The sequence below is a fragment of the Peromyscus maniculatus genome, chromosome 2 (genome assembly GCF_049852395.1).
Source record: "Peromyscus maniculatus bairdii isolate BWxNUB_F1_BW_parent chromosome 2, HU_Pman_BW_mat_3.1, whole genome shotgun sequence".
Classification (NCBI taxonomy): Eukaryota; Metazoa; Chordata; class Mammalia; order Rodentia; family Cricetidae; genus Peromyscus; species Peromyscus maniculatus.
The window spans coordinates 128926954-128939372 of NC_134853.1; the positions used below are offsets into that span (position 1 = coordinate 128926954).

Consider the following 12419-nt stretch of genomic DNA (forward strand, 5'->3'; position numbering starts at 1 on the left):
TCTTCCTGTCTCATCTGCTGAGTGAGGAGAGGGCTGCTGGGAAAGAAACCAAACTTGAAGGGCTGCCTGGTAGAGAGAGCTGGACTGCATACCTTCCCACTGGCAAAGGTTAGTTCCCAGGAATACTGTTCCCGGGGACTAGAACCCAGGTTCAGAAACTAAAACCTTTTTTTTGGAATCACACAGCATGGTATGAGTAGAGAGTGCAGTCGTTTATGGACATGGTCCTAAGTTCTGCTTATCTGAGACAGCAGAAAGCAGAAGAAGCAAGGTGTACATAGCCAAGATTGGCTTGAACTTCAGATCTTTTCTGTCTCAGGGCTGGCGCTATAATTTAGAATGTGGTTTAGAATTGCTAAGAATGAGTTTCTTCCTCACCTGATGCTCAAAGAGGACTTATGGTACTAATTCAGTTAAGAGTCTTGACCAAGGGGCTGGAGAGATGGCTCAGCGGTTAAGAGCACTGACTATTCTTCCAGAGGACCCGGGTTCAATTCCCAGAACCCACATGGCAGCTTACAACTGTCTGTACCTCCTGTTCCAGGGGACCCAATACCCTCACACAGACATACATGTCATACATGCAGGCCAATACCAATGTTCAGAAAATGAAAATAAGTAAATTATTAAAAAAAAAAAAAAAAGGGTAAGCTCAGTGGGTACAAGTGCTTCCTACTCTTGCAGAGCTTGGTTCTCAGCTCTTGACAACTGCCTATAACTCCAGCTGCTTTGGAATAATCCTTCTGTATACTGTGAATATGGATTACTCTCATTGGTTAATAAAGAAGCTGACTAGCCAATAGCTGAACAGGATAAAGTTAGGTGGGAGAGCCAAAACTGAGAATGATGGGAAGAAGGGTGAAGTCTGGGGTCACCAACATAAGCAGAGGGAGCAGGAGATGAACATGCTATGCTAACAAAGGTACCACAGCATGGCAGAGTGTAAATAAGGAATATGGGTTAACTTAAAATGTAAGAGCTAGAGCCGGGCAGTGGTGGCTCACGCCTTAAGAGGTAGAGCCAGGCAGATCTCTGTGAGTTCGAGGCCAGCTACAGAGTGAGTTCCAGGAAAGGTGCAAAGCTATACAGAGAATCCCTGTCTTGAAAAACAAAACAACAACAACAACAACAACAAAAAAAAAAAAAAAAAAAAAAGGGTAAGAGCTAGTCAGTAATAAGCCTGAGCTATTGGCCAAGCATTTGTAATTAATAGGCCACAGTGTTTTTATTTTTGTCGGACAGGAAAACTCCACCTACATCCACCTCCAATTCCAATATCCTCTTCTGGCCTCTATAAGCGCTCACTCACATGGATGGATAGACAGACGGACAGACGGACGGACGGACACGCACACAAATATGCAAGCATAGTAAGACCTTCAGTCAGGACCAAGCCTCAACCCCATACATTCACACATACTCAAGGGTCTGATTCCTCCAATTGGAGGAAAAGGGGGAAAGAAAAGCGAAGCTGTCAGGGTGTGGTAGCTCATGCTTACAACCAATCCCAGTACTGAAGCAATAGGATTGCTGAGCTCAAGGCCAGTCTAGGCTACACAGTGAAACCTGTCTTGTTTTTTCCCCTTCTACCTCTCAAAAGTATTTTGGTATAAACAAACAAAACCAGCAAAGCAGCAGTGATCACCTTCCCATCATAACCTGGAGTCACAGAGGGACTGGAGCCACGGAGGGACTGGAACAAAACCAAGTCTCCCTCAAGTCTTTGCTCCCTGTTCTGCAGGAATAGGACCCGGCCTTTTTTGTAACAGAAAAAACAAACAAACAAAAACCACCAAGGACAGTCAATTGATAAACACCAACAACTGGTTTCCAAATTCCATTACCCAAAGGCAGAAGCCCTGTCCTGAAGCAGCACCCCTCAAAGGCCCCTGGGTCAGAAAGAGCACTGGGGCTGTGGGGGTCTCTGGTAGCTTGTGAAGTACATCCTGAAGTCCTCGAGGATGGAGGCCGCCATCTGCCTCACCTGGGCATTGGCCTGACCGTGCTCCTGGATATCACACACGAGCTGCAGGCCTCCTTCTTCTACCAACAGTGGGCAGTATTTGCTAGCTAAAAGAAAAACAAAGACACTCCATGGACAACAGCATTTTAAATGTTCCCAGTTCACCACATTCACATGAAAGACACAGTGAAAGATTAACGTCTTCACGGCCCCGGAATTAAGAGGTTAAAAAAAAAAATGAGTCAATTCCAGATGATAGGGTGACACCACAGATGGTCATTGCAGTGTTTGTTTGTTTGTTTGTTTGTTTGTTTGTTTCCTAGACAACTCCATGCTTCAAACACCTTCAGGTCTAGCTTTGGGAAGAAAGAGCACAGCAGAGCTGGAGAAATGGCTCAGCAGTTTTCACAGCGCTTACTTCTTCTGCTGGCTCCTCGCAGCCCCAAAGAAAACTCCGATTCCCCAAACTCCAAAGAGCAGTCAATGAGCTTTGCCTGGACTAGAGGAGACTTTATGGTGGTTAGATAAAAGCCGGCATTCCTCAGGAACTTGTGAAACTGTCTCTTACCCTTTGGCCGAAGGGACATATGGCTACCTGTGGTGCCTATTAGCACATCAAAGCTCATGCTGGCCTCCAAGGCTCCCTCAGTATCACAAGTAACTGTGAACTCCTCTCCCACAGTGAACTCCCTCCAGTTCCAGGGCTTCCCCCCTGCAGACACCCCTTCTCCTTACACCCCTGTTATCCAATGTTTGCATGTTCATGCCAGTGCTCTCTGCTTCTCTACTCCCGGTCCCCTGCTAGTCTCCCCTCTCTCGCAGATGGCCCTGGCCGTGTCCAGTCTGCTGGCCATCTTCAGTCTACTTCTCCTGCTCAGGACTCTTGCAGATGCCTCTGGCTGTTCTCTTCCTCTTATCTACAATAAAAATCCTTCCCCTTAACTATACAATGGAGTGGTCATGTCATCTGTTTATCCGGTTCCTAACACCCACATGGCAGCCCACAACCACTTGTAATTCTAGTTTCGGGGACTCCAACACCCTCTTTTCTGGCCTCCATAGGTTCCTGCATGCACTGTATGTACACACACATGCACATAAAGATTCTAAATGTCCGGCTGAATGGATAAAGTGAAGGAAGGATCTTGGAGCCAGAATAAGGGAGAGAAGCTCTCGGGGCTGAAGAGGCAGCTCAGGAGCTAAGAGCACTGGACTGCTCTTCCAAAGGGCTTGTCTAGAATTCCAGTGCCAAAGCATCTGATGATACCTTCTTCCAGCATTTATAGGCACTGCACATACATGGTAAGCAGTCAAACATGCAGGCAAAAACACCTATTCGCATAAAATAAAAACATATCCAGGCATGGTAGTACACACCTTTTATACATAGCAAGTTCCAGGACATTCAGGGCTACCTAGAGAGACCCTGTCTCAAACAACACATATTACAGTATTAGTTTTAAGTGACTAAGGAAAAGCAAGCTGTAGGACTGCATGCACAGAATGAGGCCAGTTCTGTGAGGAGCAGGAACAGGATGTCTCTGCTGCTAGACATCCACTTCCAGATGTGCTTGTAATTCTGTAGCTTCTTAAAAAACTGTAAGACATTTCCACTTTCCTTTTAGCAATGGTTAAATGGAACAGACATAGGTGAATAATCTTTTTTATTTAATAATTTTAGGCTTAATTTAAAAATTTTAACAATTTGTGTGTGCATGTAAGTACCTATGCAGGCCAAAAAAGGGTGACAGATCCCCTGTAGATGGAATTAGATGGTGTGTCACCTGAAGGTGAGTGCCAGGAACCAAACCTGGGTTCTCTGGAAGAGAACTAAGTATTTGTGGCCACTGAGCCATCTCCCTAGCCCGGTGGTTCTCAACCTTCCTAATGCTGTGGCCCTTTAACACAGTTCTCATGTTGTGGTGACCTCCATCTATAAAATTATTTTCATTCTACTTCATCACTGTAATTTTCCTACTGTTATGAATTGGAATGTAAACATCTGATATGAAGGATATCTGATATGCAGCCTGTGTGAAAGGGTCATTCATCCGGGCAGGGGTGGCGCATGCCTTTAATCCCAGCACTCGGGAGGCAGAGGCAGGTGGATCTCTGTGAGTTTGAGGCCAGCCTGGGCTACAGAGTGAGTTCTAGGAAAGGCGCAAAGCTACACAGAGAAACTCTGTCTCAAAAAGAAAAAAAAAGGGTCATTCATCCCCTAGAGGGGTCATGACTCACAGGCTGAGAACTGCTAGTCTAGCCCCTTTAGTGTTTTTGTTTATGTCTGTATGCTTATGTGCACATACAAACACTCACTCCATGGCATATGTGTGGAGTTCTAATGAGAATGGCCGTCATAGGTTCCCAGTTAGTGGAACTGTTTGGGAAGTATTAGGAGGTGTGGCCTTGTGGGTGTGACTTTGGAGGGGGTGTGTCACTGGGGATGCGCTTTAAGGTTTCAAAAGCCCATGAGAGGTCCAGTCTCTTCCCATAGATCAGGATGTACAGCTTTCAGCTGCTGCCCCACCTGCCTGCCTGCCTGCTTTCTGCCATGATGATGCAGACTAAACCTCTAAAACTGCAATCGAGTCCCCAGTGAAATGCTTTCTTTTATAAGGGTTGCTGTGGTCATGATGTCTCCTCACAGCAACAGAATACTGACAGGACAGACAGGTTCTGGAGATCCAACTCAGGTTGCCAGGCTTGTGCAGCAAATGCTTATACCCACTGGGTCAGCTCCCTTGACCCACGAGAACATTTTCTTTTTGTTGTTGTTGTTTTTTGCGACAGGGTTTCTTTGTGTAGTCCTAGAACTCACTCTGAAGACCAGGCTGGCCTAGAATGCAGAGATCCACCTGCCTCTGCCTCCCAAGTGCTAGGATTAAATGCACCACCACTGCCCAGCTTTACAGTTTTTGTTTGGTTTTGTTCTATAGAACATTTTCCTAAAATCAATTCTGAACTCATTCATTACTCAGGATATTAGCTGGAAGACATCTGCTCTGAGTGCACATTGAATACCTACGGTTTTTACTGCAGACATGATGCACGGCCCATAGTGCCCAGAGCTGAACTTCTGGCTGGGAGAAGTTGCCAAGGAGTGGGGAAAATGCTTTGAAAGATCTAAAAAGATACAGAGATGCCAATTTAGAAGTCTCGGGTATAAGATTTTCCAGGATTCCCCCGATAGAGCCTGTTCTTCATGGAGACAGATGTATTATGCAGTCTGTATTTGGGAGGGGGGTCATTTAAGAAACAGCATTTCATATGACACTACACATTCACTGCCTCGTTTTATAGGAACGACTGCACGCTGTCAGTCTCTTCATGAGGAGAACTTAGTCTTAAAGCTTTTCTTAGACTTTACCAAGAGGAATCACAGGATCTGAACATGAGGCTACTTGACACAACACTTTATCTCTGCAGACTACGCAAGAGGGAGACTGGGCGCTGCAATACTTTCAGATTACCTGTAGGTCACCAGTGCTGACATCTTACACCGTGAACTTGGCCAATTCTCCATGGTTACACGCTGCACTCCAAAAGAGAGGAGGAAACGCAGAGTGTTATGTGCTATTGTTTAATTCTATTACTTAAAAATTACCACAATAGGCTATTTCACATATTACTTACACAATTTGAAACAACAATTTTTTTTTAATATGAGGCTGATTGTAAAATCTTAGATACACCTGTTTGCCAGATCAACTAGATAACCACTATGTATAGAATTTATGGAAACCACTGCAGTGGAAGGCTGGGGTGTGAGAGCTCGGGGCAGAGTGCTTCCCCAGCTTGTGAAGCCTTGCGGACTCAGTGCCCAGTACAGTGATAAGTAAAGGGACAGCAACATGACTCCAAACACTTGTTGCTTTTGAATCCAGCACCCACACGGTGGCTCTCAACCATCTGAAACTCCAGTTCTAGGGGATCCACACCCTCTTCTGGCCTCCACAGGCACCAGATACATGTGTGGTACACAGACAGACAGGCAATATTCATACACATACAATTAAAATAAATTTTAAAAAAGCCAGGCTGGAGAAATGAGCACTGACTGCTCTTGCAGAGACCCAGCACCCACAGGGTGGCTCACAACTGTCTGGAACTCCAGTCCCAGGAGATAGGATGTCCTCCTCTTCGGACCTCCACAGGCACCGCACACATGGTGCAGGGACACACACACAGGCAAAACATCTGTACAGATGAAATGAACGTAAAGCGACAAACAGTTTTTCAAACAAAGCAAAGACCTCTTTTTAAGAAAGTAGATTGAGTGTGAATTTATCTATACACTTTCCTTAATTCTTATATTAACAGAATGGTAAATCTGTTTGTTTTTTTAAACAAAGGACCCATTCTTTCTTCTTGCAAAAGATGAACAGAAAGCGCCGGGCGTTGGTGGCGCACGCCTTTAATCCCAGCACTCGGGAGGCAGAGCCAGGTGGATCTCTGTGAGTTTGAGGCCAGCCCGGTCTACAGAGTGAGTTCCAGGAAAGGCGCAAAGCTACACAGAGAAACCCTGTCTCGGGGAAAAAAAAAAAAAAAAAAAGATGAACAGAAAGCTACTACATGTCACCAGGACATTTACAAAAAGCTATCTTCACTGCAAGAAGAAACTGACAAACTAAATGTCCACAGGGTTTAAAATAGAAGCAAACAGAAAACAAAGCAGACTGAGAAATAATTAGTTTAACAGATGTAGCACTGGGTAAAGTTAAAAATATGAGGGAATGGACAGTGGTGGTGTACGCCTGTGATCACAGCACTCAGGAAGCAGGTGGGTCTCTGAGTTCTAGGCTAGCCTGGTCTACAAAGTGAGTTCGAAGACAGGCAGGGCTATACAGAGAAACCCTGTCATAAAAAAGAAAACAAACAAACAAAGAATAACAAAAAGAATGGAACTCCTGAGGGGAAAACTCTGCCATACCAGGTACTTTCTGGAATGAATTAGAGGTGCGGTTGAAAACAGAAGGCTGGCCAGGCCAGGCCAGGGCCTACAGTCCCAGCACCGGGAAGGGTAGGGAAGAGGACTGCCAGGAATTCCAGGTCAGCCTGGGCTACAGAGTGAGGCCTTGCCTGGAGAAACAACGAAAGCACCAGCAATCTGGCTGAAAAGACTAAATGACTGGCCTGGATTTCTGCTAACCTGATGGGCAGCCTGATGAACAATTAAGGGCAGGACACCATACTAAACAGACAGGACCTCTAAAGGCTTGATGGTGAGGCAGCCCTGTCCCTGCTTTCCTCCTCCCCTGGGCTTTCCGTGCATTTCTGTGCTGTTTCCATGGAAACAGCAGATTCTTCTCTGGGTAAGCTCCACCTAATCCAAGTGCTCTCCAACCTGAACCCAAGCAGATAAATTCCACTCGTTACACATCTCACTGGCTCCAAGGAAAACTTGAAAACACAAAACTTTAGGGGCTAGAAAAATGGCTCAGCAGTTAAAAGAGCACTTGCTGCTTTTGTAGAGGACCCAAGATGGGTTCCCAGCACCACTCTGGGCAGCTCACATCTGCCTGCAACTCCAGCACTCAGGGATCCAGTGCCTTTTTCTGGCTGTCCCAAGCACTTGTGTGTAGGCAGTATTTGTACACACACACACACACACACACACACACACACACACACACACACACACACCATTAAAAACAAATACAAAACCCTGAAACCATTATTAGAGCTAGGCACAGTAGCCCACACTGGCAATCCAAAAGTCCAGTGAATCTGAGGCAGGAGAATCACCATGAATTTAAGCAGAGTCTGAGCTACACAGAGACTCATTTCAAAAATATACAACAACAAAGTCCAAACAGACAAAAAAAAATTAGAAACTATCACTAATGACATTTAATGAGATGAGTGGAAACATTCAACAGATGAAGAATCGATCTTGTTAAGAATAATTCCTGTACCAAGTTCTGGAGAAGATCACTCCTCTGCAGGTCACGGGATAGCCAATGCTGTTTGTCGCATGTCAGATGGGCTATCACGCCTGCGGCAAAGTAGCTCACTTCTATATTGGTGCTGCGGAGCAGGCTGATGATATGTCTCAACAGATCTTCTGTCACCAGCTTGGGAGAGAGCTCTCTGACTTCAGCTATGTTGTTCTACAGGGCAGCGGAACACAGCAGGGCAAGAAGGGAGAAAGGATCAGGAACCAGCACCCTCCCTACGGCTCCCTCTAGACTCGGTCCCAGAACTTACTCTGGCCCCCTCCCTCCGAACTTGGCCTATGACCCAAATCCCATCCCTTCGTGAAGAACATGATCTTTAATAGCAAAGAACCAAGTAAAGCACCTACTAAGTGCTGGGCACAATGTGAGGGAAAAATAGCTTTATCTGTATTATCTCTCAGTCAATGTTTAGTACTGCAAAGAAACTTGGCACTCAGCGAGACGAACTTGTCGGGATTGCACTGCCAATAACTGCTTGAACTCGGAGTTTGACTCTCGGTCTCACACAAGTGCTTCACACTATCGTGAAATTTAAAAACGAACACTGTCCTGCTGTTGTTTTTAACATATTGTATTCATTCTATGCTGTGTAAGAAATTACCACAAACTGACTGGCTTAAAATAATGCATTTACGGGGCTGGAGAGATGGCTCAGCGGTTAAGAGCACTGACTGCTCTTCCAGAGGTCCTGAGTTCAATTCCCAGCAACCACATGGTGGCTCACAACCATCTGTAATGAGATCTGGTGCCCTCTTCTGGCGTGCAGGCAAACATGCTGTATACATAATAAATAAATCTTAAAAAAAATAAATAAATAACGCATTTACTACCTCACAGCTGCTGTGAGGCAAGAGACAGGGCATGACTTAGCTCCACCTCTACAATGAGGTCTTACAGGGTCTCAACCTCAGCCAGAGGCTCCAGTGAGCAAATCTACTTCCAGCCTCACTCAGAATTCATTTCCTGTGGCTGCAGAACTAAGATTTCAGTTTCTTGTTCAACTCTTAAAGGATGTCCAAAGTCCCTTGAACTGTGGATGTCCCTCTTTTCCAGGTAGGCGCTCACTGACATTCTGAGGCAGTGGATGCTTTTTGTATTATATGTTACTTCTGTAAAGTAACTAACACCCTATCAAAGTCGCCACGCTCTATTGGAGAGGAGAGGTTTGCAAGAAGACAAGATGGGCCCTGGGAGGCCTCACTCGTTAGGAGTCCCCTTTGAATTTGACAGCACACCGGCCCGAAGGGGTGAAATAATAGTTCTACAAGAGAAGAGTAAAGTTAACCCTTCAGCTTCTGCAGCCCTCAGGTCCAGACACTAGTATGTGCAAAGGAATCACAGCTGCAAAGTCTGAGGCAGCAAGTGCCCTGGTTTTGAGATACGGATTAGTCAAGCCTTCCTCAACCAGCTAAACCCCTGTTAATAACACTATTTCAGTGTCAAGCTTATATGACATTAGTCCCCAACAAAGAGACACAGTTACCATTAGCATAACTCTGGGCATCAAAAGTCCTTGTGAGCCTTTAGCAGTCCACCAGGCCCCCAGACGACTAAAAGCATCTGTTATCCCTGCAGGTAGGATGTTTCTCATCTAAGACATACAAGGCTTCCATTCAACTCTCTGGGATTATTTTCAACTGCTTTTCTCTTTTTCACCCTTTCTCCAAATTCCAAGTCTTCTGGAAACAAGTTTCTAAACTGTGGGATATCTTGGTCAAGAGGCAGTATAGACATAGGAATTGAGAAGCTTCTGGAAAACTAACTGCCTGGAATTACAGGTAAGTGGTTCCTACTGGAGGGTCTGGAGCCTGGCTGTCCGAGTTTGTGTGTTCATCCCACCTCTTACCAACTAGGTGAGACACATGGGTCCCTCCTGTACGCTGTGGATAGAGTGCAATTAGAACACACAATGTTGCTTACCCTTGACATAATTTTTCCTGATATTCCTTAGCAATGGGACTCTACGCTCCTCTCATGGAAGCATACCCACTGCCCTTAATCTCAGCATTGCCTGATGTTAGCGAACAGGATACAGGCAGAGCTAGGGAAGCTCTGGTAGATGGGGACTCTGAGACTGCTGTGAGACACAGGACTCAGCAGACCACCAGTGCCAACTGACACCAGAGTCAGATCATCCCAGATTACTCAGGCTGCAGCCACAGGAATCTCTCCCTCAAAACAACAGAACTGTACCATGAGCTGAGCTCCAACTATGGGCCCAAGGGTTCTTATGGGGAGAGGTATACATGTTTATGTGTGTTATGTCTGTGTAGTGCACATGCGTGTGGAAGCCAGAGGTCAACATCTGGGGTCTTCCTCAATCACTCTTTTCCTAACTTATTCAGACAAGAGCCTTCACTGAACATGGACACAAACGTTTGGCTAGACCAGCTGTGAGCCCCAGGAATCCTCCTGCCTCTGTGTCCTCAGTGCTGGGATTACAGTCAAGCACCACCACATCCAGCTTTATACGTGGGTGCTGGGGATCCAAATGCAGGTTCCCAGGCTTGCACGACATGCACTCCACCAACTAAGCTGTTTCCCAATCTCTCTTGTTTGGTTGGTTTTAATTTTTGAGTCAGGATCTTCCTATGTAGCCCAGCCTAGCCTCAAACTTGTTAGCCTCCCTGGAGCTGGGATTACAGGCACGGCACAACACACACCATCTACGGGGTTTTCAGTAAATAAGATAGCTACTATATTTTTTTTAACTTTTATTTTAATTTTGTGTATGTCTGTGCACCATGTGCACACAGTGCTCACAGAGGCCAGAAGAGGGCACTGGATCCCCTGGGACTGGAGTTACAGATGATCGTGAGCTGCCATGTGGGTGCTGGGGATCTAACCCAGGTCCTCTAGAAGAACCATCAGTACTCTTCATCACTGAGCCATCTCTCCAGCCCCAGACTGCTGTTATTTTAAGCCACTAAATTGTGGGTTATTCGAAGCATCAGATGATTACTGTGTAAGAATTATCTGCTCAGAATATAATGATTAAATGAATCTAAACTGACTACAGCTGTGCCCAACACAAACTAGGTGCTATGTAAGGATTAGTTTTAATTAAAATCAATTCAAACAAGTCATCTTACCAAAAGGCCAAGCACTCTGCTTTGTATCACGGACACGGAGAACGTCTGTCAAGAGAACGCTTGGGTTACTACAGCACGGAGAAAAGAACTTCTGATCTAAACGCAGTCCTGTAGCAGGGATCTTAACAGGTCTTATTAATTAAATCAAACCTAAGGCCAGTTATTGTGGTGAATGCTGGAAGATCAGAGAAGCAGAACAAGCCACAGCTACCTCACCTCGACAGTTCCTCAGCTGATCCTGTTTCCTCAGACTGGAAACCTCTGAGTCCTCATCCAGAATGAATCTCAGCTGAACTGCTGCTCCAAAGCCTGAAAGCTTAACCACCTAAATAAAAGCTTCTAGTTTCTGGTCTTCACACCTTATATACCTTTCTGCTTTCTGCCATCACTCACTGGGATTAAAGGTGTGAGTCACCATGCTTGGCTGTATCCTTGAACACACAGAGATCCAGGTAGATCTCTGCCTCTGGAATACTAGGATTAAAGGCGGCGTGTGCTACCACTGCCTATCTATCCTCTATGTTTAATATTGTGGCTGTTCTGTTCTCTGACCCCAGATAAGTTTATTATCGTGCACAATATTCAGGGAACACACCACCACCACACAGTCCCACCTTCCCACCTCTAAGACTTGCATGATGACTGCCAATCCTTTATTCTCAATAAAGTACTTGCAGGCCAATGGACACTCATCTGTAAGATTCCAAAGTGCTTTCAGAGTAAACAAGAAGGTGACATCATCTAAATTCTCAGCCGTCTTTTGTCTGATTATTGTTACAAGTTCCTAAAAACGAAAGAGAGTTAAATGACCTCATGACCAACTCACTCCTGTATATATAAAAGGGAAGAGGATTCCTAAAAGTGGGGGCTAGGGATATGGCTGGGTTGATAGAGTATTTGTAGCATGCATGAAGCCCTTCAGTCCAGCCCCAGCCTGGCTACAAACACCTGTGCCACACATACAAAAAAATAAATAAATCTTGTTTTTGTTTTGAGACAGGGTCTCACTTGGTAGCCCTGGCTGTCCTGGAACTCACTATGTAGACCAAGATGGCCTTGAACTCACAAAGAACACCCTGCTTCTGCTTCCCAGTGCTGGATTAAATGCCTATACCAGCATGCCTGGCTACCTCAGTAAGAGTACTTCTTAAGCATGGTGGCATATGACTTTGATCCCAGCAAAGACAGGTAGATCAATCAATGAGTTTGAGGCTAGCCTGATCTACACATCAAGTTCCAGGTCTGCCAAAGCTACTGAGTAAGACCCTGTCTCAAAAAACAAAAACAAACAAAAAATACTTCTTAGCATCCATGAAAAAGCTGGTCTGAGCAGGGCAGTGGTGGCGCACACCTTTAATCCCAGCACTTGGGGTGGGGGGGCGCGGCGCAGAGGCAGGCAGATCTCTG

General features: G+C 45.5%; 1 protein-coding gene across 2 annotated transcripts in view; it reads right to left on the minus strand.

Annotated features, from left to right (window-relative positions):
- Window positions 1-1722: 1722 nt before the first annotated feature.
- Zyg11a (zyg-11 family member A, cell cycle regulator) overlaps window positions 1723-12419 on the minus strand; it is a 40401-nt gene continuing 29704 nt past the window's right edge. For both annotated transcript variants that reach the window (XM_076564690.1, XM_076564691.1), the window contains 6 exons: window positions 11635-11796; window positions 11013-11057; window positions 7879-8073; window positions 5434-5495; window positions 4989-5086; window positions 1723-2070 (listed from right to left, as the gene is read on the minus strand). In XM_076564690.1, coding sequence (XP_076420805.1) covers window positions 1895-2070; window positions 4989-5086; window positions 5434-5495; window positions 7879-8073; window positions 11013-11057; window positions 11635-11796 — 738 coding nt within the window. In that variant the 3' untranslated portion in view covers window positions 1723-1894. The remainder of the gene's footprint in view (window positions 2071-4988; window positions 5087-5433; window positions 5496-7878; window positions 8074-11012; window positions 11058-11634; window positions 11797-12419) is intronic.